At 42.1% G+C, this 27,402-nt stretch overlaps 1 protein-coding gene across 13 annotated transcripts in view; it reads right to left on the bottom strand.

Annotated features, from left to right (window-relative positions):
* The window catches only part of LOC104337761 (5'-AMP-activated protein kinase catalytic subunit alpha-1), a 63,463-nt gene that overhangs the window by 10,728 nt on the left and 25,333 nt on the right, over positions 1-27,402 (bottom strand). For 4 of the 13 annotated variants that reach the window (XM_075446262.1, XM_075446266.1, XM_075446268.1 and 1 more), the window contains exons 3-8: positions 24,015-24,108; positions 22,898-23,042; positions 20,999-21,086; positions 19,892-20,116; positions 13,822-14,308; positions 13,298-13,424 (exon numbers count right to left, since the gene is read on the bottom strand). In XM_075446262.1, the coding sequence (XP_075302377.1) occupies positions 13,298-13,424; positions 13,822-14,308; positions 19,892-20,116; positions 20,999-21,086; positions 22,898-23,042; positions 24,015-24,108 (1,166 nt within the window). Of the gene's footprint in view, positions 1-1,392; positions 2,636-3,395; positions 4,667-7,053; positions 7,373-13,297; positions 13,425-13,821; positions 14,309-17,092; positions 19,342-19,891; positions 20,117-20,631; positions 20,736-20,998; positions 21,087-22,897; positions 23,043-24,014; positions 24,109-25,687; positions 26,448-27,402 lie in introns of those variants that run through there. The other 9 variants (XM_075446272.1, XM_075446267.1, XM_075446265.1 and 6 more) reach the window with 9 other exon arrangements.

Raw genomic sequence — 27,402 nt, 5'->3', positions numbered from 1 at the left:
GTTGGGTACGCCAATTGCTGTAGAGAGACCCTGTCGTACACTTTCGGGATGCCGGATTTTTGCACCCCACTTCCCATTTTTCTGGATTCAAAGGATCGTCAGGTTCTGGCAGATTTACTTCCCGCATTTCTCATGTTCGGTAGGAATTTCGTCGTATGTAGGGTTAAATTTCAACAGACTGCTGCTCTGTCCTTGCTTTTGAGATAACAGTGGAGGAGTAGCAGCTGCTTCTAAGATAGTCTCTGTAAGTTTTAGAGCATTTCAAGCTGTATGCACTGATTTCCAAGTAATGATTTTCTCTAAAGGGATTTTAAACTGCAAGACTTTGTTCTTTCAAACTTCACTGTAAAAAATTTTTTTAATGGAGCCTTCGCTCCTTTTTTCGGTGACTGTCCCATTCTCCAGCGAGCCGGGGGAACAGACCTGATTCCTGCTCAGGGTCTGTTGTTGGACCCAGCCCCTGCTCACGGCTTTCTTCAGGTGGTACATTTGCAACAAAAGGACTTTTCTGAATGACTCTGGCCACTTTTTTCTGTGCTCACACATCTTTTAACGCTTCATAAACCAAACGCCAAGTTGTTAATACTCGACTCGCATTCACATCACCCCTTGAAGTATGTTTAAAAGGTAACTCTCCTGACACCTTCCAAGTTAAAACATCAAAAACACACGGTGATTCCGTGGGCACTCCATTACTTCTAACAACAGCTCGAAAAACAGGGGCTAATTATCGCTCCTCTTTGTTGCCGACCTGCGTGCACAGAGTCCATGATTGTTGCCGACCTGCGTGCACAGAGTCCATGATTCTCTGCCACACATCCAAGTCGAACAACTGATCTGTTTTCCAATTTTTTACACTCGCTAGTATTGTGGTTATCTTGCTTACAGTTCACACACCACTTTAGCTACCCCTCTCCACCATACCCCCGACCCTCCCCCGGTTCCCAACCCCCCATTCCACCGCACGGCGCAAGGTGGGGCTGGAAGAGAAAACAGGTTATATGGGTTAGGGACTGGTGGCTCCGGCAGCAAAGTATCCGTAAGCTTCTCATCTGTACAATGAGTCACTGGAGTCCTTGGAGAAGGTGGCGTAGGCAGAGGAAGTGGAGGATACTGCGGTACAGGATTCAGGGACGTGGGACGATCAGAAGGGGCAGCGGCGGCGCCCGGCCGACCTGCGGGTGGTGGCACCTCAGTGAATCCCTCTCCGCGGTGTGGTGGCAGCGGTGGTGACTCTGGCGGTGGGGGTGGAAACCCCTGTGCCAGTGGGTCTCGCCGCACGTACTCCTTTTCCTGGACCGCAGGTTTCCCTGCCTCCACGGGCTGCCGACTCGGACCCCCTCCTGCTTTCACACGTGGCATAGGGAGGCTAGGACCCTGAAACAGCAGAGTTGTTGCCAAGCAGGTCCCTCCCTCGGGTGTTAATATAGCGAAAGCAGAAGTAACGGCTTAAGTCCTTTCTCCGTGCAGCAGCAACAGAAACTTCAAGGTAGCTGAGTCATATTGTAACCCTCTCACAGAGAGGATGGGTTGGAGGAGCTTAACCACTGTTGACTCTTCCTATATCAGTGTGGACCCCATCTCCTCCCCGGCCCAATCAACTTCATGAGTTGCTTTGCCGTTGCGTCTATTCCTCTCTTAGAGAGAATACCGACTAGCAACGTTGCCGCAGCATCCACCTCCATGCCTGCAACCACGGCCTCCACGTTCAAATTTAGCTGCACCAGGCAGCCCCAGTGTGGCTCAAAAATTCCTGGGAGTCGGCCGTCCGTGTCTGCCCTGCGCGTTCGCACCCAGGAAGGACCCTCCCAGCCACTGTTCCCACGCCCCCTCTCCAGCTGCTCACCGCAGACTGAGGGACTCATGCAGGGAAACTGTCCATCCTCTGCTACCAAATGTTGGCATGGGTTACGGATCCGTTGTAACGATGTGACCCCAATATGAGTATGATCGTTCACCCTTTATTAGTCAGCAAAAACAAGGTTTATATAGCAAAACTATCACAGCATCTGAATGGTTAAACCCCCAATCCATATATAGGCAAAACTACTGCAACTCGTTGCGATTGGTGCAGAGCTGCATCTCGAAGTGAAAACAGTACTGTGGCAGGAAACAACAACGTGGCAGGAAGGAAGTGACAGTGTGGCAGGAAACGATGACATTCCCCCTGCTCCAGTGTCCCGAGCTCGTCGCTCTGCCTTCCCAGCAGGGTTCCGTGTCAGCCGCTCCCAAGGCTCACCTCCGGATCGGAACCTGGGTTGCTCAACACACCAAGCTATGTCCCCTCTCGTCCAGCCAGGACTCCACACCATCCCTCTAAAATGTCCATTGAACCATCCCTCTAAAGTATCTGTTGAGTTCATTTAATCCATGACTTTGGGCTCCGTCATAACAGTCTTTCAGGGCAGGAGAGATGGCGTGTGATGTTGGATTGTTGCATGCTGCATCTGGAGCTCACGGCTGCTGTATCTGGCCCGGCCCATACCCACAGTCTGTAGGTTGAAGATGTCGATCTCGAGGAAGTTGCTGGGCTGGGGGTACACAAGAAGTTGGGAGGGGACAGAGCTGGGACAGCTGACCCCAAATGATCAAAGGGATATTTCATACCATATGATGTCATGCTCAGCAATAAAATCTGGGGGAAGAAGGAGGAAGGGGGGACATTTGGAGTTATTGTATTTGTCTTCCCAAGTAACCATTATGCATGATGGAGACCTGCTTTCCTGGAGATGGCTGAACACCTGCCTACCGATGGGAAGCAGTGAATGAATTCCTTGGTTTGCTTTGCTTGTGTGCATGGTTTTTGCTTTACCTGTTAAATTGTCTTTATCTCAACCCACTAGTTTTCTCACTTTTACTCTTCTGATTCTCTTCCCCATTCCACTGAGGGGGAGTGAGTGAGCGGCTGTGTGGTGCTCAGTTGCCAGCTAGGGTTAAACCACGACAGAGTTGTATGCTGTGTTACTGTCACTCAGTAAAATAGATTTTTCTACAGGTTAGTTCAACTGCTTTCAAGACTTCACTTACTGCAAAAGCATGCAATTCCCATCTCAAATTTTGTCTACTACTAGTGTTGGTGGGTTGGACCTAGCTGGCAGCTAAGCCCCCAGCCAGCCCCTCATTCACTCTACCCTATCTCAGTACAACAGAGGAAGAGAATTAGAAGGGCAAAAGCAAGAAAACTCATTGGTCAATATAAGCACAATTTAATAAGAGGAAAAAGAAAAAAATAAAAGAAATAAAAAGAAGTGATGCAAAGGCAACCATTCACCACCTCCTACAAGCAGACTAATGCCCAGCCAGTCTCTGAGCAATGGCTACCTTCCCCAAATCCCCATCCCCTCAGTTTTTTTGCTAAGCATAATATCATACAGCATGGAATATCCCTTTAGTCAATCTGGGTCAGCTGTTCAGGCTGTGTCCCCTCCCAACTTCTTGTTCACCTCCGGCCTACTCATTTAGTGCAGCACAGTGAGGAAAGAGAAAGACTAGATACTATGCAAGTACTGCTCAGCAATAACCAGAACACTGGTGTGTTATCAACACTGTTTTATTTATAGATGGAAAACACAGCACCGTACAGGCTACTATGAAGAAAATTAACTCCATCTCAGCCAGACCTAGTACAGCAATGTACAGCCCAAGTCAAATTTAAATGCCTAGATGCCAAGCTTTATCTTCACTAGGAAAATATGTTCACATACTTCTTTCAGATCTAAATTAATGTTTAAATTTGGGGGTGAGGCCCTAAAGATAGTTTAGGTTGATCCAAATCTCACCTCCCATAATCCTTCCCCTTTTACACCAGTGGTATTGATACCTGTGAATGCAGCAAATGTAACAGATCTAGCGGATGTAGATAAAAGTTATCACTTCAGGTCCTCAGAATCATTGCACAACCAAAGCAAGTCTTGGTTCTTTGTGAATAATTGGGATGGTTATAACATAACATAACAGACTCCTGAATAGTCACTTTAGACAGCCCGGCCTTGGGAGAGCAGATGCGCAAACTACAGAGATAAGGAGGCTGCAAGATGACCATAAGACCGCAATGAAGCAACCTTGAAGGACATGGTAGACATGATCTTAGAACTGAGTTTGCGCAGAAGCAAAGGTCAACCAGCAGACACCGCGATGAAGAGTACAAGCCTTCATCTGAAGAACTCCGACGATCACCCGGAGGCACCAACAGACATGTGTGAAGGACATTAACATATGCTAATGAGTTATTGGAAAAATCATGAATATGATAAGCATTTCTTGGAAATGTAATGAATATGTATATTAACATAGCATAAATACCTAGTCATTGTGTCTTTTCGGCACGCACATTTGGGCGGAGCTATCCCCTGTGCATCCAGTGCTGCAATAAAGAATGTCTGCTTTCTAAAACTCCAAAATTAAGTTTTAGAGAGTGAATTATTTTGTCGCTTTCCGGTAACAGATTTTGGTGACCCAGATGGGACCCTGCTCTTGAACATCGACGGATCCGAAGGATTGCAGGACCTCCAGTCGGCACCGAGGGATTCTCGGGGAGAGCCTCCGATCCCCATACCGAAGAGTTCTGAGCAAGGACCATCAATAAGGTAAAGGCATTCTTCCATTATTATTTCTTGTTGCCTGCCCGTCAGTTGTAGCAAAAGCTTCGCAGGATTTGGCTATATCCCTGGGGAGAAGGGAAAGTACCTTTCCTGAAACAGAACTGAAGGGCAAGTACGCTTCCTGATACCAAGGCTTGGGAGTTTGTCTGTTAAATGTTATTATAATTGTGTGGTTTTGTGTGTTTGTTGATATAGCGTTCGTAGTTATGTATTGTTGTTGTAAAAAGTTTGGTTTTAATTGTTTCGTGTCTTGGTTTAAAATTGGAACTGGAACTTCTAAAGGGGAAATGATTTTAAAGAAATCTCCTCTCGGGTGCATTTTACAAAATTGGAAGCAAATAGCAGGACCCCCAGGAGGGGTTGCAAAGAAAGCTGACCTAATCAAATATTGTAATCAGTGGTGGCCATTGTATAAGCTGGAGGAGGGAGAAAAGTGGCTGGTTAATGGAACTTTGAAGTATGAAACTTTGTTGCAATTGTTGTTATTTTTAAGACAGAAAGGAAAGTGGGATGAAGTATTGTATGCGGATATGTTTTTCACTTTACATTTGCACCCTGAATGGCAGAAATAGTGTGGGATAAATTTGGCTCCCTCAGATCCTTTGGTACTAGCATTGGAGAAAGATAGTAAGAGCAATGGAAAAGGGAAAGGTTTGAAAAGATGTTGTTCTGCTTGTAGTATTGGACAGAGGTGTTTAAAATTAGTTCAGGATGAGCCAGAGGACGACCTAGAAATGTTGGTTGCTCCCACATTGAGACAGAGATTTCAGAATGATATACCTGAGCCCCTTGGAGCCAGGTGACTCAGAGTAGAAAGACAGGAGGGACTCCGGTAGCTGAGAGAACTCGTAGTCAGCAGGGAGCAGTATTGCAAGCTCCACTGAGACAGGCTGTTGGAAATGAAGGACCAGTGATTCTGAGGGTGCCATTTTCAACAGCTGATTTAAATAATTGGAAGCAGGCAGCTGGCAATTATAGAGATAATCCTGACAAGGTAGCTAAAGCTTTTGAAGCAATGATCAGAACTACAGACCCTGATTGGAAAGATATTGATACTATTATGTCAGTATTGTTTGATAGCACAGAAAAGGAAATTATCTTTAGAAGAGCAAGAACTCACATAGAGGCACAAATTGCTGCAGGACAATTTCAGGGTCAGTGGGAGCAACATCTACCTCCTGTAGATCCAGATTGGGACCCCAATAATAGAGCGGAAAGGGGAATTAATAAAACAATATCAGAGATTGATTTTATTTGGAATTAGGAATACTATTCCCAAAGCAGTGAATAGGTCAAAGTTGTACCATATTAAGCAGAACAAGGAAGAGTAACCGACTGAATTTTTAGACAGACTAAAGGAAACTGCGCAAAAATATACCACTAGGGATTTGGAATCAGAAGAAGGGAAAAATCAGTTAGTGTCCCTCTTTATAGGACAGTCAACAGACGATATTCAGAGGAAATTACAAAAGTTGCAGGGCACAGATGTCAGGGACTTGGGGAAACTGTTGGAAGTTGCATGGATAGCTTTCAGAAATAGGGATAAGGTGAAAGAAAAACATAATGCTCAGTTGATAACAGCTTTAGAAGGATTGCAAATAAGTAGAGGAGGGTTTCGAGGAAGTAGAAATGAATTCTGAGGAAGAGGACGAGGCAGAGGGCCTATAGTGGGGAGAAACCAATGTGCTTATTGTAAAAAGGAGGGACATTGGAAAGCAAACTGCCCATCCCGACAGGGAATAGAAAGGGCTGACTTTGCTTTGACAACAATAAATGCAGTTAACACTAAGGAATGAAAGGGACCGGAGGAATCTTCCCCAGCAGAACCTCTGGTTAAAATGCAGCTGGGGGAAGATCAAACTGAAATAAAATTCTTAGTAGACACTGGGGCTGCCTATTCGATTTTGAATGAAAAAAATTTTGAACTTAGTAACAAAAGAATCAAAGTTGCTGATGTGACTGGTAATGCTGAAACTAGGCCATTCTTCAAGCCTTTAACATTTAAAATTGGAAAACAATGGGTAATGCATCAATTCTTGTATTTACCGGGAGCTCCAAAACCCTTGCTAGGGCAAGTTTTTTTAGAAAAAATTAGAGGCGGAAATACAATTTAAAGATGGGGAGGTCGATGTGTTAATTCCTGAATCTAAACCTGTACAAGCAACTGTGTTCCTATTGCAGGAAGACAAAACTTTAGAAACTGGCATTCTGATAGAAGTGGAAAATGCAGTGATACCCCTCGTATGGGCCAGCAAAGTCCCTGGTAAAGCTAAGAACGCTGAACCGGTAAAAACTAAACTCAAAGCAGGAGCCAGGCCGGTAAGGCAAAAACAATATCCTTTGAAACTAGGAGCTAGAATCGGGTTAATGCCAATTACTGAAAAATTTGTGAAATATGGTTTGTTGACAGAATGTGAATCAGGATACAACCACCCCACCCTTCCAGTGAAAAAGGCAGATGGAAAAAGCTATCCATTGGTCCAAGATCTGAGAACTATTAATCAAATTGTTCAGGATATTCATCCAGTAGTTGCAAACCCATACACTTTATTGACCACAACAAATGAAAGACAAGAATTGTTTACAGTTATAGATCTGAAAGGTGCCTTTTTCTGCATACCTCTTGAGCAAGAAAGTAAAAACATATTTGCCTTTGAGTGGGAAAATCCAGAAACTGGTCAGAAATCACAATATACTTGGACAGTACTGCCACAAGGATTCAAAAATAGTCCCACAATATTTGGAAATCAATTAGCTAAAGAATTGGAAACCTGGAAAAGAAGACAAGAGACAGGGTCTGTGTGTTGCAGTATGTCGATGATATTCTAATTGCAGCTGTAAGCCAGGAAGAATGTTTGCAATTAATTATTGATCTTTTGAATTTTCTGGGATGAATGGTTACCGAGTTTCAAAGGAAAAGGCTCAAGTTGTTCAAGAATCTGTCAAGTACCTGGGATTTGAACTTATGAAAGGACAACGAAACGGAAAATGGAACAAAAAGAGGCTGTCAGCTTCCGGAACCCCAGGATGCACATGAGCTACGGACCTTCCTTGGAATGGGAGGGTGGTGCAGGCTGTGGATTACAGATTATGGACTCATTGTGAAACCTCTTTATGAGCTACTGAAAAATTCACCACATGGGTGTTTGGAATGGGATGATAACACCAGAAATGCTTTTAAAAAAATAAAAAGAACTCTAATGAAAGCACCAGCCTTAGGACTCCCTGATCTAACTAAAACTTTCGAATTGTTCGTTCACAAGCGACAAGCTATAGCCCTGGGGGTGCTTCCTCAGATGCTAAGAGGTAGCAGACGGGCTGTGGCCTATTTCTCCAAGCAATTGGATCATACCAGCAAAGGATGGCCAGGATGTCCGAGAGCTGTAGCTGCTACTGCGCTGTTAATTCAAGAAACCCAGAAACTGACACTGGGACAGAAAGTGACTGTTTTTGTACCACACATGGTACTTACTGTCCTGGATCAAAAAGGTGGGCACTGGTTGTCTCCGAGACGGATGTTGAAATACCAGATAGTACTTCTTGAACAAGATGATGTTGTTTCAAAATCAACTACAGTAGTAAACCCAGCAGTTTTCCTGTCATCCCGACAACCAAAAGAGGAAGAACCTGTCACCGAAAATCCAGGAATAAAACCTCGTAACACCAATGTAGTGTTAAAAGGCAGGCATTCTTTATTGTAGCACCGGATGCACGGGGGATAATTCCACCAAACGTGCATACCTCATACCTTTTTCGTGCAGTTTATATAGATCAAAATATACATATTCATCAGGTTACATTACCTATTCCTTTCATAGTAAAATTTAGTCCATTTCCATACGCTCCTCCCACCCGCGCTTGCACAGTGCCTCCTAGTGGTGGTCGTCAGGGGTCCCAAGATGAAGGCTCATCCTCTTCATCACGGTGTCCGTTGATTGACCCCTGTTTCTGCGCAAGCTCAGTCTCCTTCTGGCTCCTGTCCCTGCAGCAGGGTCGCCTTGACCGGTTCTAGGCAACTCCTAGTTTTAATTAAAAACTGACTTCTCTGGTGGGAGATGTATGATTCTTTGCTTCAGTTAGTTTCCACAATCTAAGTACCCTGAATACGTCTGTGGTTACAGTATATAAGCACCATGAATACGTCTGTGGTTAACTAACAACGTTATTCCTATTTACCATTGCTTAATACTTAATGATTGGAAACTTAACTGTTCGTTCCTACTAATGTCCAGATAGGTAGGGCTGTGCAAGGGACATAGCAGCATTGTTCATGTTTATGGTTAACTGATTTTATCACCTTGGTTACAAACCTGCACAGGACTGTTTACAGATCATCGAGGAAATATATGCCAGCCGACCTGACCTGAAAGACACCCCTCTGGAAAACCCAGACTGGGAGCTATATTCGGACAGGAGCAGCTTTGTGAGGGATGGGATCCGGATCTCAGGCTATGCTGTGACTACAGTAGATACTGTTGTAGAGGCAGAAGCTCTGCAATCAAAAACATCAGCCCAAAAGGCAGAAGTGATTGCACTGACAAGAGCTTTAGAGCTAAGTGAAGGAAAGCAAGTGAATGTAGGGACCGATTCCAAGTATGCATTTGGGGTATTACACGCACACGGGGCAATGTGGAAAGAAAGGGGATTGTTGCCATCTCAAGGGACCTGAATTAAACATGCGGAGCAGATTTTAGAGCTACTTGAAGGTGTACAGAAACCAAAGGAAGTGGCTGTTATGCACTGCAAAGCTCACCAAACTGGATGAACCCCACAAGAAAGAGGCAATCAATTGGCCGATCTGACTGCTCGTAAGGTTGCAGAAAAGGGTAAAGGAATATTGACAATAATACCTGAAAGGAAAATAGAATTAGGAGAATCACCCAATTATGATAGTCAGGATCAAAACTTAATTGAAACATTAAGAGCTAAGATACAGAAAAATAAATGGGTTGTCACTCCTACAGGGCAGGTAATTCTAATCCCAATTTTGATGCGTGAAACAGTAAAGAAAGAACATAATAGTGTTCATTGGGGAACTGAGAATTTACTGAAACATCTGCAGAATTCAGTGATGAGTCATAATATGGTGGAAATTATAAGGTCTGTAATTGAGAGGTGTGAAACATGCCTTAGAAATAATCCAAAGACACAGAATAAAATTCGTCTTGGATCCACAAAAACAGGAAACACTCCAGGAGAGCACTGGCAAGCAGATTTCACTGAACTGCCAAGAAAAGGAGGGTTAAGATTTCTGTTAGCACTGGTAGATACTTTTACAGGATGGCCTGAAGCCTTCCCATGTTGTACCAACAAGGCCAGGGAAGTTGTAAAACTTTTACTTAAAGAAACAATACCGCAATTTGGTGTTCCTTTAGGAGTGTCCTCTGATAGGGGACCACATTTTGTTGCAGACATTGTCCGACAAGTAATGGAAAGGACCATTTCAGGTTTTACTTACAACATACATGGCCGTAAAGCTGGATAAGAAAGGACCCTGGGTTCATTACTCAAGAGTCAAGAGGGCTCCTAAACCATGGACTTCCGAGGAGACAGCTCCTCTCAAGCTCGTTTTCAAATGACAACTCTAGTTTCTGTGTTACTGATAAGTTTAAAAGTGTCTGGGCAGAAACTAGGAAGTCCATGGCATGAGAATGCCCATGTGAAATTAGTGACAGAAGTAGCTTCAGCCACTAATGTAAGCAAATGTTGGGTGTGTACTAGATTCCCAAAGCATAGCATTCAATCTGCTGTAACACTAATTGGCCTACCAATTCCTTTCAATACCACTTGGCATAACCTCTGGGACAGCCCTGAAGTTTACTTTAAAACTCAAAACAATAATCCACAAGTTTGGGAAATCCAGACTCCCCAATTAACAGGCAAGATTGAGTGCATTACTGACCAGAATTCAGAACAAAGAGGAAGCTATTCTGTAAGGAATTATTTGCAGTGTGACTGGTACATGCAGTTGCGATTACAGAAAAACCAACAGAAATATTGAGGAAAATTTTGGGAAGTACCCAAAGGGACAGGATGGTATTGGCTGTGTGGAGACCAAGCCCTTAAAGTGTTACCTCCCTGGTGGACAGGTTCTTGCACCTTGGGAGAGGTATCTCCAGATATCAAAATAATAACACATCTTTATGGAATGGGGTGGGTTAAGTCCCCATTTAGAAAGCAGAGGAGAGCAATAGATAACCCGTTGATCACTCGCCCTACTACCTTTCACTCATTCATAAGATGGTTAATCCCAGCGTTAGGAGTCAGTGAATTGGAAAAGGCAATAGTGAATATCTCTGGAGCCATTGAGAAAATCGGAAATGCCACCTCTGACACTATAAGAGCTTTACAAGAAGAAACTACTAAACTTTCAAAAGTTACATTACAGAACAGGATGGCCTTTAGATATGATGTTAGCCTCTTACGGAGGAGTATGTGCAGTAGTAAATTCAAGTTGCAGCACATACATTGATGAGAGTGGAAGGATATCTGAGGATTTAAAAATCATAAATGACCAAACAGCTATTTTACATGAAGTAACTAAAGATAACACCTCCTTTGGGTCTGAAGAAATTTGGAATACTCTTACTTCTTGGTTACCTAATTCGTCATGGATAAAGAAACTGTTTTTGTTTGTGGTTTTTATTATCGCATGTTGTATTCTTGCATGCATAATGATCCAGTGCTGTAACTGCTGTAATAACCTCTCTTCTAAATACAACAAGTACACGTATTGAGGACTGTAGCACGTAAGGTACAAGCCCTCAGAAGTAAAGGAGGGATTGATACCTGTGAATGTAGAGAATGTAGCAGATGTAGCAGATGTAGATAAAAGTTATCACTTTAGGTCATCAGAATCATTGCACAACCAAAGCAAGTTTTGGTTCTTTGTGAATAATTGGGACGGTTGTAAGATAAGAGACTCCTGAATAATCCCACTTAGACAGCCCGGCCTTGGGAGAGCAGATGTGCAAACTACAGAGATAAGGAGGCTGCAAGATGACCAGGTCTTATGACCAGAACAAAGCAACCTTGAAGGACATGGTAGACGTGATCTTAGAACTGAGTTTGCGCAGAAGCAAAGGTCAACCAGTGGACACTATGGTGAAGAGTATGAGCCTTCATCTGAAGACCCTCGACGACCACCGAGAGGTGCCAACAAACATGCGTGAAGGACATTAACATATGCTAATGAGTTATTGGAAAAATCATGAATATGATAAGCATTTCTTGGAAATGTAATGAATATGTATATTAACATAGCATAAATACCTAGTAATTGTGTCTTTTCGGCACGCACATTTGGGCAGAGCTATCCCCTGTGCGTCCAGCACTGCAATAAAGAATGCCTGCTTTCTAAAACTCCAAACTTAAGTTTTAGAGAGTGAATTATTTTGCCACTTTCCGGTAACAGTATTAGTGCTGGCGCAGACACAAAATGGAGTAGTTCAGGAGTTTGTAACCAGGGTGACAGAATCAGCTAACCATGGCAATGAACAATGCTGCTATATTCCTTGTACAGCCCTATCCAACTGGACATTAGGTCTGGGAACATTGAGTATACAAACTAAGTCGTTTGGGATAGATGTAGGTAATCATTAATGTGAACAAAACAACAGACAATGTGTTTCTGTCAAAAGAGAATGATGGAGCGTGGTTTCATGTAGCGAACTGAAAAAACTAACCAGGACTGCCAAGATTGCGAGCCGAGTGGGTAAAAGGTAATTCTGGCAGGGGGAGATCGCAACCACCGACCCATTGACCACCTACCCAAGTAATACCACCTACTCAAAAAGGAAAAATGGAAGAGGACGAAGGAGTCTGCGCAATAATTTACACGCTAAGTGAGCAAATTTGCACCAATCACCAAAGAGAATAATAATGAATATGTAACCAGGGTGATAGAATCAGTTGACCATAAACATGAACAGTGCTGCTATGTTCCTGGTATAGCCCGACCCACCTGGACATTAGGTCTAGGAACAGAAGGTCTAGTCTCTAGGTAACCATTAACGCTAACCATAGTGGGTAACTGTGTTTTTGTCAAGAGAAATGATGGAGTGCGGTTCTGTGAAATGGACTGAAGAAACTGACCAGGTTTGCCAAGATTGCAAGCCTAGTAGGTAAAAGGTAATTCCGGCAGGGGGAGATCGCGACCACCGACTCACTGACCCCCTACTCAAGTAATACCACCTACTCAAAAAGAAACAATGGAAGAGGATAACTGAGTCTGCACAACAATTTACTTAAGAAGCGAGAAAAGTTTACACCAATCGCCAAAGAGAATAATATTAAATATGCATGAATAAAATAAATATGTATATTTTTGATCTATATAAACTGCATGAAAAAGGTATGAGGTATGCACGTTCGGTGGAATTATCCCCTGTGCATCCAGCGCTGCAGTAAAGAATGCCTGTCTTTTAACACTACATTGGTGTCACGAGGTTTTATTCCCGGATTTTCGGTGACAAGTTGACATATCTAAAAAGGGATTAAAGGGATGAAGCAGCTAACCATCTGGTCACAGGAACACTAGACCAGGAAGGAATAAAGAAACACTAATTCAGATCTAGCTTGGCTTAAACTAATAAAGGGCAACACTTACTTCACTTCTAAACAAGTAAATTAAGACATGTTTGCATTTAGAATTATTTCCCTTACAACACCATTAACTTATGTAAGTCTTCACATACCATCAATGCTACGGAAGTCCAGTAAGTATGTCCTGCTGTCCACCTGATACAGTTGTAGATTCATTTTGGAATATGCACTTGTCACTGGATTCTTCCTTCGAACACGTAGATAGTATGGATTTACAACCTAGTACAAAAGAGATTTGAGTTAGTAACTAGAACTGCTTGAGAAGCACTGCATATTGTTTTTTTAATTTCAACTCACTGGTATTATCAAGTGATTTCAGGCTTATCTGTGAGAACATTTTTTTTTTTGGCCAACAAAACAAACAAACCAATCACCCCACTCAACACATTCCCACAGCCCCAACAGAAAGGTTAAACACGTTAGCAAGATTTTTCCTGTTAGCATAAATAGCCTCCCCCAGTACCCTTCCTGCACAGGAAGCACAAGCAGTCAGCACAGGCACATGAGATCATTTTCCAGCACAGGATAATGTAGTTTCAGACTTTTAGACTATGTAATTACACAGCTCAAACAAAAAATTACTGTTGTCTGCTGTAAAGATCCTTTATTCTTCTACCTTCCATTCATAATCCAGTTGTTTAATTGCTCGACAAACTTCAGCCATGATATCATTAGGTCGACTCTGACTCCTTATTCCCAAGTGCCACTTAGCTCTTCTTACACCTTGATGTTTTGACTTCTGTGGGTTCAGCTCATCAAGAGTATGGCGGGGACGTGGTGCTTCAGCTACTAAGAATGGCACTCTTTCAGGATGAGGGCGAGACAGATTGTGATCATCAAGAAAAGAATCCGGTGGGCTTGTGGCCAAGTATAAGTCTTTGGCCTCATTCATTATTCTTCTATTATCTATAATGAGGTGATAAGCAACCACTAAAGGGTCCTGATGATCTTGGCTGTATAGACAACTTAGCACTTCCTCTTCAGTACATTCAAACTTCTCACACACTTCTTTTAAGGCTTCATCATCAATCATAGTAGAACTATATGATGGGTCTTCAGGAAACAAATATTTGGGAAGGTCCTGCTTAAACCATTCATGTTCCCTAGATTTAAAAATAAGCAAAGTCTGAGTACATATATGTAAAGCGAGCCTTTTTAGTATTAAATTATTTTAAAAATAGAATTATTCTTAGTCTGTACAAAAACCCCACAGTTGTCAGTCCAAGTCCCCTTCTGTGCAACACAACAGTACATAATGGAAAGTAATCACCTCCTTCACAAGATTTTGCTACACATTTTGCAGGACACTGTAAAAAATCCTCTTTCCTATAAGGGTTTCAACTACCTGATCTGCAAAAATATCTTTGTATATCTTATCAACCAGCTTTTATTTTTTTACTGCCACTATCTTAGTTTTGAGATATTTTCAACTGAAAGTCGCATGCTACCCACTTCAGTTGTCCCTTCCCAAGTACATACATAACAATACATAACAAGTAGAACAAATCTTGATACTGAATTGTTTCTTTGAAGGAAGGGGTTAAAAGGGATTTTAGTAGAAGTAGCATTACCTAATAGTTGCAGTGCATTTAAAGAGAACTGATAGTGCCTATCTATTGTCTAAATTAACTGAAGCAGAGAGTCTTGCATCTCCATACAAAGGGGTTAGTTCCTGATAGGGGCTGGGAGTCGCCTAGAACCAGCTAAGACCTACCCTGCTCTATGGATGGGAGCCAGAAGAGAACTGAGTTTGCGCAGAAACAAAGGTCAATCAGCAGACACCGTGATGAAGAGGATGGGCCTTCATCTTGGGATCCCCGACGACCACCACTAGGAGGCACCGCGCAAGCGCAGCTGGGAGGAGTCTATGGAAATTACTTCTTGGAACTGATTTTGATATGAAATGAGGATAGATGCATATGCATAGGCATATTGGGAAATCTAATGTATATGTAATATTTGATTGTATAAATTGAAGAGGTAAGTTGCTGCTCGGCACGCACGACTTTGGTGGGACTATCCCCCGTGCCGCCCGGCGCCGAATAAACATACCTACTTTACAATCTTACAGATTGTGGAGTCCGCTTTCTGCACGTCAGTTTTGGTGAGCCAGGCAGGAGATCTCTACTCGACCGTGGGAGCGACTGTGGAGCGGACACTCCTAGGTGCGCCCCGGGCACTTTCCTCAGAGGAGCCTCCGCTGCCGGCCGCTCACCCAGAGAACAAACAACAACCTCCTGAAGCCGCGGATATGAAAGGTATGTTTTGTAGGGAAGGGCCTGTAAGTCGTATGTGTGGCCGGGGCTGCTGGTAAATCGTGCAGAGACGTCTGGCGTGCAGCATAGTCCCCGTGGGGAAAGGGTACCCTGGTAAGGAGGGGGTTTGCTGACCGATAGAGCGGCCGCTAGCGATCTTGAGGGTAGATCGAGCAAACTCGAGGTTACCGCTGCATCCCAGTGTCGGGAGCCAGGATGGACCTGCTAACGATTGGTATGTAAGAAGCAGGAGAAGGGTAAGCAGACCTCTGCGCAATTGTGTTTGGGTTGTTTTTGTATGAATGCTAACTGAAGTGATAATGTTATAATTTGAATGCCCGGGGATTTTATGTTAAAAGTTTTTGCGTGTGTGTATGTGTGGTTGAGACACAGCATTGCTGTGAAGTGAGTAGGAGTCCCAATCTGCGGTTCCGTAACTCCGCGAGGAGCACGGCCAGAGACGGACAAAGCGCTTGGAATAATTATGAAGCTTGTAAATCTTTTTAACATGCAAGTTGGGCTGCGGTAGAGCCTAATCACTCCCCTAAGTGACAGGGAACGGGAACTGGTTAATTATTAAAGTGGCAGAGCAAAAGAAATCACTCCTTAGGTGGTTTGGGCTCTAACCTTGGGAGTATTTAAATGAGGGTGGGGATTGGATACAAAGGGGAGAAGAGAGATTTTATTTGAAAGGGGCATACGTGACTCCTGCAGGGTGGAAGGTAGCCTTAGATTGGGAACAACCTCCAGAAACCCTTATAAGTCCTGGGGTTGGTGGGCAAGCAGGAATAATTCCCTGCTTCGCATGTGGGCTAGCTCCTAGATTATATAAGAATTGGCACCAAGCTTGGGTCCTGTTGAAGTGTAAATCTTGTGATAAAAAGTGGTACTGTGTATCTAGGAGGCGAAGAGTGCAGTGTCCTAGGTGCCTTCCCTGGACCCCAAGGTTTTATAGTTGGGAAAGAACTCACCAAGAATATGAGGTAGTGAAGCTGGTGTGCGAAGAGGAAAATTTGATTCCGGAAATTTGGGATGTGTGGGAGAAAGATTGGGAGGAAACTATAACGAATTGTAAGAAACGATTTGTGTGGAAATTTATTAAAAGAATAGCAAAAGACAAATTAAAGGGGCAGTAAGTCACGAAATGGGTAACACTCAGGGAGGAATTTTGAAAAAGAGTCCTTTAGGCAGTGTACTTGCTCACTGGAAAGACATTGTTGGGACCGGAGGCATAGAAAGTAAAAGGACCCTTATCAAATACTGCAATCAATGGTGGCCTCTATATAAATTGGAAAATGGGGCCAAGTGGCCATTAAATGGGTCAATAGACTATAATACCCTTTTGCAGCTAATGCTGTTTTTGAGGAGAGAAGGAAAATGGGATGAGGTCTCATATGCAGATATGTTTTTCACCCTCCGAAACCATCCGGAGTGACAAAGGGACTGTGGAATGATACCACCACAGGACCCCATGGTACTCGCACTTGAGCGAGAAAATAATAAAGAACTCAGAGGTAAACTGAGGCAGTGTTGTTCGGCATGTAGCATTGGGCAAAGATGTACTAATCTAACTGACTTGTTTAAGCCTCCCCCTCAACCACAGGAACAGGGTGCGAACTCAGACGAACTCACATCTACCGGGCGACTTGCATAGGTTGCTTCAATGGTCTCCAAGCAGTCATGATGCACTGGTTCTCCTGTGTTTATCTGGGAGCCCTAAGGCAGGGGCTGACATCAGAGCCTTTTTCAGTAGTTCAAAGGCTTGCATGGTCTCCTTGTTCCATTTAAGGTGATTTTGTCCAGTAGCATCCAAATGATACAACCGTCTTCTGTGTTAGTGGCAATCAGAATGTCATCCACATACTGTAGTAATTTCCCTTCTTCAGAAGGGATTTCCCAGGACTCCAAGTCTTTTGCAAGTTGATTGCCGAAGATGGTGGGACTGTTCTTAAATCCTTGTGGCAGCACTGTCCAAGTGAGCTGAGTCTTTCGAACACTTGGGGTTCTCCCATTCAAATGCGAATAATTTCTGACTGGCTTCATGGAGAGGGAGGCAAAAGAAGGCATCTTTCAGATCTAAAACAGTAAACCAGGTTAATTTGGAAGCCAATACGGTCAACAAAGTATATGGGTTTGCTACTACCAGGTAGAGGTCCTCTGTTATTTTGTTTATGGCTCGCAAATCCTGGACCACCCGGTACAACCCGTCAGATTTACAGACAGGTAATATAGGGGTGTTAAAATCCGACTCGCACTCTTTCAATAATCCTAATTGTAAAAATCTTTCTATCTCTGACCGGATTCCTTCCTTATCTTCCTGTTTTAGGGGATATTGCTTAACTCTTACCGGTTGCTGGCCTTCTTTGAATCTAACTTCAACGGGTGGAGCATTCTTCGCTCTTCCAGGGACACCAGTGGCCCATACCCCAGGGTATACCTGGTTTAGGATCTCCTCAGGAATTTTTCCTTCTGTGGGAGGACTGGTTAGAAATAGACTCAGTACCTGAATATATTGTCGATCCTTTACCTCCAGAGTAATTTCTCCTTTTTAAAATGTAATTTTTGCACCCAATTGTTCCAACAAATCCCTTCCCAGAAGTGCCTTTGGGGAATTGGGCATATACAAGAATTTGTGGATGCCCCATTGTTTTCCTAATTTATACTTCAAAGGTTTACAAAAGTATGCCTTTTCACTTTGGCCAGTTGCCCCTTTTACCATGATATAGTCGCTCCCCAGGGGCATCAAGGCTTGATTCAAAACCGAGTTTGTTGCCCCCGTGTCAACCAAAAATTCTACCTCTTGTTGTTCCCTCCCTAGCTTCATTATAACCAGTGGATCCGCTAGGGTGGATTCCCCAGGTCCCCGTCAATCTTCCTTTACATGGGCTATTTTTTCTATCTGGTGGCCTCGTCCCTTTTCCTTATTTTTTGGACATTCCCTTTTCCAATGACCAAATCTCTTACACAGCGCACATTGGTCTTTACCCAACTGGGACAATTCCCATCTAGGACTTCTTCCTTCCTCTTCCCTGACAACTGTCACTATTCTCCTCTGCCCTTGCCTGTATCCCTCTTCTCTATTGCTAAACACTCTTCATGCTTCATCCAGCAGGACTTCCAAGTTCCTACCTTCTGTAGGACGCAACTTCTGGAGTTTGCGCCTAATGTCTCCCGTAGACTGACCCAAAAATAGGGAGACTAGTTGTTGTATCCCTACCTCTGACCCAGTGTCCAGCGGTGTGTTACGGCGCATTACATCCCTCAATCGATTCAGGAATTTGGATGGGGACTCGGAAGGACAATTTCATCTGAGTTCGCATCCTGTTCCTGTGGTTGAGGGGGAGGCTTAAAAAAGTCAGTTAGATTAGTACATCTTTGCCCAATGCTACATGCCGAACAACACTGCCTCAGTTTACCTCTGAGTTCTTTATTATTTTCTCGCTCAAGTGTGAGTACCATGGGGTCCTGTGGTGGTATCATTCCACAGTCCCTTATGATTTCTTAAGTATCAGTGCAGTGTCTTCCCGTGGGGCGGGGGGGATTTTGAGAAAGTCTCTCCTATGATGTATATTGAAACTGATGCCGTGAAAAGCTGGAGCTGAAGACTCAATAGTCAGAGGGCTATTAAGCAGGTATTCTTCATTACAGCGCCAGGCACATGGGGGATCTCTCCTCCAAACGTGCGCCCGAAGAGGCACAGGTACTAGGTATTTATGCTATGTTAACATACATATTAATTGCATTTCCAAGAAATGCTTATCATAGCAATCGTTTTTCCAAGAACTCATTGGTAGGTGTTAATGTCCTTCCATCCTTGGGGGTCTTGAGATCATCTTGCAGCCTCCTTATCTCTGTAGTTTGCATACTTGTTCTCCCAAGGCCTAAAGGGATTATTCAAGAGTCCCTTATCTTACAACCGGCCCAATTATTCACAAAGAACAAATTATTCACAAAGGGACTTGTTTTGGTTGTGCAATGATTCTGACCACCTGAAGTGATAACATCCCCTACATGTTACATTTGTTACATTCACAGTTATCAACGGTAGTTATCAGGTTAGAGAGTCATAACTTCCCCGCAGACTCCCAGGTTCTCAACAGGAAAGAATTTTCTTGCCCAGAGAAGTCAATACAGTGCAGTTTTTGCAAACCATTCTGCAGGTAAACAGGTTTGCTTTAGCAGTCTTAAATCTAGAGTTTCTCAGAATTTCTATATGTAACACATATATTTGTTTTACTGTGACCTCCAATAGATACTTCATTGGCCACTGGAGAACAGAGCCAGAGCTAAAGCCAAACAACCAGACGTTGATTTTTTTCATCTCAGACTATAAAACAGGGACAAGCTATATTAATGATTTCTTTGTTCTGCATATTTTTACTGAGATTACCATTCCAGCATCCTGTGATCAGACATCAGTTAATGCTTTACCTAATGTTTCTGATTGTTGCTCTCTTCATTGGATCTACTTGCAGCATGTGTTTCAGAAGACTAATTACAGATGGACTCAGGTACTGAGGGGTATAAAAGATACCATCACATATCCTCTTAAAAAGGGTTGGCACGTGATCATCATCAAATGGAAGTGTTCCACACAACAAAGCATAGAGAATAACCCCACTGCTCCAAATATCTACTTCTGGACCTGCATATAATCTGGGAAAAAGTTAACTATTAGTGATTTGTGCTTAATACATTTAAATAGATTTTTTTTTTCTACTTTCTTACATTGTATCACATTAATTAAGAGTGTGTGAACTTGGGACAACTAATCTGCAATTACTATATCACTTCAGTGCTATGCCTCCCTTGAACTCTAGTGTCCTTCCTCTTCAAGTATGTAAGAAAAGCTAGGGCACAAGCACTTGGTTTTCCTCTCTATTGTATAAAAATAATCCACAGATACAATTTAAGACAACGGTAAACTGAAAGATACTTGCACCTACTACCAAGAAAGCCCATGTTATACATTGTTATCACTGTTTAAGTGGAATCTATGCAGTCATCTAGCCCACAAATCTTGGAGGCTGAGAAGTTTGTCACATCTATGCTACTGCCTGAATAAAACACACATCTGGCCTCCAATCAGCAAGAGATATTAGGGTGGGTAGCTGAAAGCAGCAGATTTGACAATCAGAGTCCAAAAAAAAAGAAAAAAAAGGGAAAGTTACCTTCAGACTGAATATCTGTTCTGCAGCAGATATTTCACTGCTACTCAACTTCACAGTAGACTTTGCCTGTATTTCTATCTGTACCTCTACTGCCAAGATCGGAGCTGTAAGTGAGATTTTTAAACCAATTCAGGTGCACTGTACACACTGGATTTGGGACATTAGACATCACCTCCACCTTACAGGAACTATTCAAAGCTAGTTCATCAAAGCCTTAAATACTTATGAAAAATTATCGAGGCAATTAAGAGTTCAGCCCACAGTTTCTCAGCATCAAGCTTGTCAATTGCACTAGTTTTTGTAGCCTTTAGAATTAAGCAGCAAAATGACTGAAGTACATGCATGCATCTGATAGAAAAGACACTACCTTCCTGAAATTACTTCTGGTGCAGCATAGTTAGGGGAACCACAGCTTGTTCTTAAAAATTCTCCATCTGACATCATATTTGATAGACCTGAAAGTGTATAAGAGTAACTACTAAAGATTCAGAGAGCAAAATGATTGCACGCTGCATATACCACATAGAACAAATCACTAGTAATTCAAATTAGAAAGTTAACTAATTTATCTCAGTAAGGAAGCAGCATTGTTTGGAATTACTGAAATTTTTATATGAGAACGCCACATGATCCTGCATTTAGTTTACCAGAAATTTGAGTAACATCAATCTATTATTGCACACAACCTAGGAATGTTTGAAAACATATTCATTCCAAGACAAAAAACAGTCCATTTTGGATTACACAGGCATGATAGAGAACAAAGTTGCTCTAAGGAAGAGAGCAGCATAGCAAGATAGGATTTTGGTCATTAACAAGAAAGTGTCTTAAAAACCACATTTGCTTCTAAATGCCAAAGTGGAAGATGCTACGACAGAATTGCCTAAAATTCTGTAAGAGGTTATATAGAATAAAGGAACTGAGGAGTGCACACAGCTTCACCACAATTTAGACACATACACTGCTTCAACTGGTTCTTGAATCACTGCAGTTTAGTATAGCTTGATTTTTAGATACTGTTAGTGATTAAAGCATACTTTAGAACTAGGCCATCTTCATTCACCAGCCCTCAGCATACCCTATGATCAGTAAAGAATTACCAATTTTAGAATAGCTGTGGAAAATATCTTCTAGTTTCCTCAGTGGAGGGTGCATAATCAAGATTACTACAGGCCAGAGAACTCAGTCTCGGAGAAGGAATTATGCCCTTTTACTGGTGTGGGGGGAGGAAGAATATGAAAGAACACAGCTTGGCTAGCTTTCATACTCTAATATACAAAAGCTTTTATTGAGTGCTACAGCTTTTCTGACACTTGAGTTACAGAAAGATATTTTATAGGTTAGTGTACTTCATTTCTTCACCAGGTAAGCCATTTCAGCCAAAGTATTTTCTATTTCTACACTTGAGAAATCACTACGAATCCCAGCACCCACATACTTGAACACCATACTTTTAAGCTATACTTAGAATACTCAGCAATACCTAGCATCTTTTAGAGACCTCCAAGTGCTTTACAAGGGCAGGTATTATCCACTACACCTACAAGAGATATATCGTGATGATGTAGCAGTATGGCTACCTTACCATACTTATATGGTCAGGTTTCCCAATTCAGATAGTTCCAAGAACTAGCTACCAGTCTTCTCAGTAGCAGTGTTAAGCAGCTAGTACAAAAAATTAAGCTTTCTAATTAGTTAAGCAGCTATACAGCAAAAAGCACAGGAGTTTGCAAAATTAACTGTTCTTATTTTACCTTTTATGCTTTAATTACATTTTTTCAATGATATCTTTAGAGTTTTTAAAGTAAATTTAGAGTAGTTTCGTAGGAGGAGTAGTGTATTTTACTAGAGCAATGTGGTTCTTAAATACGATGAACTGTCCATGCACTGTACTTCCAAGAGAACTAAGCATTTGCATTTTACAGATGGAGAAACAGGTAATAAGAGAGTCAATTTTGAAGTGTCAAGGTGGAGAACTAAGTCTGTTTACCATTACAGAAAAAATATTAAGTAAGACCAAACAAGGCAGTTCACAATTTCACCCAGTCACAGAAAATACCTCACTTGAAGAGAAAGCTTTAGAGGAAAACAAATTCTACACATGTACAAGAACACCATTTTCTTTTCATACTCTTCAGGTTTTCTTGTATTATGTCCCACCACCAGGATACTCAAGTATACACATTTTATTAAATACTTCCCATAGTAATTAACAGGATTTAAATAACACCAGAAATGTAATGAGATATAAAACAGCAATGTTTACCAAAGTCAGCTATCTTGGCATTCATGTGTGCATCAAGCAGCACATTTTCAGGCTTCAGATCTCTATGCACTACCATATGCCTGTGACAGTAATCCACACCAGAAAGGATTTGCTGGAACAGACGTCTACTTTCCTTCTCATCAAGCTAAGACAAAGAAAGGTTTTAAATGATTTTGAGACAGTGGAAGATAACTTGGTTTTCCTCTATATGAATTAACAGAAAATTTCCCATGACCTAAAGTTATCATTCATAGTTTTGATACTTTATACAGCAGATGATCAGAACTTGTAGCAGAAAGCTTCATAGCTTGCATCATTTTGTTTGTACCACAGCTCTAAAATGACCAAACCAAAACAATATCCACCAACTCGAGTGTCACTGAAATTTCTCAATCACACTTTTGAAATTGGTTAGGCAGACATTATATACTCAGTAAGTAGAAATATTAGCACCCAAACATTAACTTTGTCTAATTAGAATATCAATGAACTTTGATATTTAAGCACAGTGTAAGATTTAATTTGACAAAGGCTGCTGACACTCAGTACAGAAGTGATAAATTTTAGATGCTACTTATGCTTCTATTAGTAGCTAGCCCCAAACAGCAGACTTAGCTGGGCATTTCCTATAAACACACCCTAATCCATGTCAAAGTCTGCTCAGTCTAACAACTAACTAAAAGTATCCTGGCTATCTAGATGGTTTGTCAAAAGTGACTTTAGGACTTTCACAGAAACCATTCTATTAGTAGAAGAGGGTAATAAGGGCACAATGGTAGCTTTCCAATAATAGGTTATACTGAAGAAGTAGTTTTCAGCTACTCTAAATGGATACATAACCATCCAGTTTGTACACACTAATTGTAAATTAAGACATCAGTATCATTTATTCTTCAGTAGAGTGGAAAAAAGTGGAAAAAAAGTCATACATAAAGATCTGAAACATGTTAACATATAACCATTTTTAGTTTCAAACAAGATGTAGTCATAAAGTATATTTTAATTGTTAACAGAAAAATGCTGAATACATAAAAAACAAACCTTCATTTAACAGGAATGTTGCAAACACAATAACAGAATGAAAATCATTGATTTCTAGAGTTGAACTACTTCTTACCCTTCCATTTTTACAGATATAATCAAACAGTTCTCCTCCTGAAACATATTCCATCACCATGAAAATGTCAGTTGGTGTACTGATGACTTGGTACCTGATAAGAGAAGGTATCTGTTAGTCTATGCACTCAGTAAAAGAAGCCAGTTACATTTAGTTAAAAATCGAAGTTGTGCAAAGAGTCAGATAAAAGTATACTTTAAAAAAATTTATCAGCCAATTTACAGCTACTGGAATGATAATATATCTCAGAAGCTATTTCTTCTCCTTTCACTATGTGATGCCATCATTGCAAAGACTAGCAGGGAATTTGTATTTCCCACCAGGAAGATCAGTCTTCATACTTTCAGAAGACTATTCTTAGTCCAAATGATTTCTATGAAGCCATTTACAGTGCTGCCTCACAGACATCTTAGTGCAGTGAGGAAGGAATTCAAAAGGACTTTGCTAGTATTTCAAAAGCATGCACCTTTCAACCTTAACAGGCAAAAAACCCTGCCTTGCCATAAATAAAAAGAAAGTGTACTTCAAGACTTGAAAAAAATATTCATGATGATTGAGAGCAATTATCTTTTACAAAGAGACCTAATTTTGTCATTAGTATTTAATAGTATTGACACACTGGTTATTATATTTTTATCATTATACTTCAATTAAGTTTGAAAAAAAAGCTTTAAGGTTTTCAAATAACTAGTTTATGGTCAAACTCCTCACATAAGAGTTTGATGTTTTCTACATATCCTTACCTAAAAGTTGTTTAATTTTTTTCCCCCCTTATAGCACTCAGAAGTGGTCAGTTTTTAATGTAACAAGAAAACGCACACTGATAAACCTTCAGTCAAAATTCAGATGCTATATTGAGAAGACAGGAGGTAGCAACTGGATGAAAATTAATGTTTCAAGGTACTACACTTAAGTATACAAATATCCCAATTGTAAAAAAATAATTGAATTCACACATACAATACAGAACTGAAATGTTCCTCAAAATGCTGAATCGATGACAAGGGGGAAAACCAGACATGCTTCAGCTTACTGAGACAAGTTATTCTTGAACTGCATAGACAGCAATGAGTTCAGACTAACCAGTTGAATGTATGTGTGCTCATAGATGCATGTGTGTATTTTAACAGCTTAGTATTATAGGGTAACATTGCAATAACCTAAATACTATTCTGAGTCAGTTATCAACACGAGATCTTCAAAGTTAACTTTACCTAACATCTTACAGTCTAAGATGCTTTACCCTTTACTAATGTTCTCTCAAATACCTTGGTTGAAAATATGTCATGTGCTTAAACATGAACATGCTGAACCCATGGCTAAGACAGTCTACAGAAACAGTATTTTAATCTTTTTAATCCAAAAGTTACAGTGCAGCCTCATTTTTAACAACATTAATGTTAATGACCTTTCCCATAGTTGTGAAATCAATGAGCTACATGCTTCAGGCAAACATGAGGAACAGTTCATAGTTTAGATCTTCACAGTGATTTTTCCATCCTCTGGATAGTAAGGTAGTGAACAAAGCTAGGAGATAAATCTCTCCATATCACTAGAAAGAATGAGCCATTCTGCACCTCACATTTTCAACCTCCTGGAAGACTCAGCCATACTTCTCTATAATAGTTCATTTTTCTAGTTATGGAAAAGGAGGCTGTAGAATAGTTACATACATGTATGTTGCAGTTTGGCCGAGGCCGGCAACAAAGGGCCATGCGGTCGCTCACCCTGCTGGGGCCTCACACTGCTGGGTGGGGAGGAGAATGGAAAGAAAAAGGCAAAAACTCCTGGGTTGGGATAAGAGCAGTTTAACAGAACAGCAAACAAAGGGAACAGTAACAACAATAATACTGATAAGAAGAATATACAAAACAAACAGCAAAATGCACAGAGCAACTATCACTGCCCGGTGCCCCGCCCACTCCTGAGCCACGATTAACTTCCCCCCGGCCACCTCCTCCACACTGGAACAGAGCATGATGGCACATGGTATCGAATACCCTGTTTCGTTTGGCCAGTTTGGGTCAGTCCACCCAGCTGTGTCCACTCCTGGCTTCTGGTGAAAACCCTGTTCTGGCCGAAGCCAGGATGTTATCCACCCCTTATTCTATACCATCTACGTCATGCCCAGGTCCCCCATTTTCCAGTTGCTCACCACAACTTCTCCTGTCTTTAATACATACAAACAGATATCATTCCCTTAGTTTATGGATCATCCCTCTAAAGTGTCCGTTGAGTTAATTTAATCCATGGCTTCAGGCTCCATCTGTCATAACAGTGTTTCAGGGCAGGAGAGATGATGTGTGGTGATGGACGGTCGCTTGCTGCATCTGGAGCTTGCGACTGATGTATCTGGTGTGGCCCGTGCCCACGATCTGTGGGTTGAAGATGTCCATCTTGATGAAGTTGTTGGGTGCCAGCTGCTGAAGCCAGGTCCAGTCCCATCACTGCTGTGCTTTGCTAGAGTTCATCAAAGTCCGTCCTCCATTAGTTTGGTTGATTCTTACTGTAATACTGTTGATATAACATAGAACAACTATAGCAGTGATAACACACAGTAACAGGGTCATTTAGCAGTTGACATCATACAATTTCATTCATTGACTATTCTCACCTAAAATCAAATCCCCATGAGGTACACATCGGACTTGCCCGTCTTTCTGCATCACCCACCAGATGCACCCAGATCCTTGAGCAAAAGCAATCCGACAGATGGGTTCACCTTTGCCCAAGGCAGGACTAACCCAGACTGTCTTCCCTAGCATGTTCCACATGTGCACCATGGGGACTTTATCCCCTTCTACAGGGCGCTGAGCTTTTGATAGGGCAGGGCCAGCCCGGTTGGTGGATCCTCTGGTGCTAAGCAGGAGGCCTTTTGTTATGGTTTGGCTGCAGCTGGCAACAAAAGCGCCATGCGGCCACACCTCCCCCCGCCAGGGAGCAGAGGAGAATGGAAAGAAAGAGGCAGAAACCAGTGGGTTGGGATAAGAGCAGTTTAACAGAACGGCAAACAAAGGGAACAGGAACAACAACGATACAGATAAGGAGAAAACACAACACAAACCGCACAACCCACAGAGCCGCCCTCCATGACTGCCGCCGTGAGCTCCCGAGCCACACCGGAACCCAGCATGACAGCACATGGTATGGAATACCCTGCTCTGTTTGGCCAGGTGGGGTCAGCCCGCCCAGCTGTGCCCCTTCCTGGATTCCGGTGAAAATTAACCCTGTCCTGGCCAAACCCAGGACACCTTTACTAAATGAGTATCCCAGTGTTTGAAAGTCCCACCCCCCATTGCTCTCAAAGTGGTTTTTAGCAGCCCATTGTACAGTTCGATTTTCCCAGAGGCTGGTGCATGGTAGGGGATGTGATACACCCACTCAATAC

This window comes from Opisthocomus hoazin, chromosome W (assembly GCF_030867145.1).
Source record: "Opisthocomus hoazin isolate bOpiHoa1 chromosome W, bOpiHoa1.hap1, whole genome shotgun sequence".
NCBI lineage: Eukaryota > Metazoa > Chordata > Aves > Opisthocomiformes > Opisthocomidae > Opisthocomus > Opisthocomus hoazin.
Note: the sequence above shows the minus strand (reverse complement) of the source record. Positions and strands in the feature narration are given on the sequence as shown.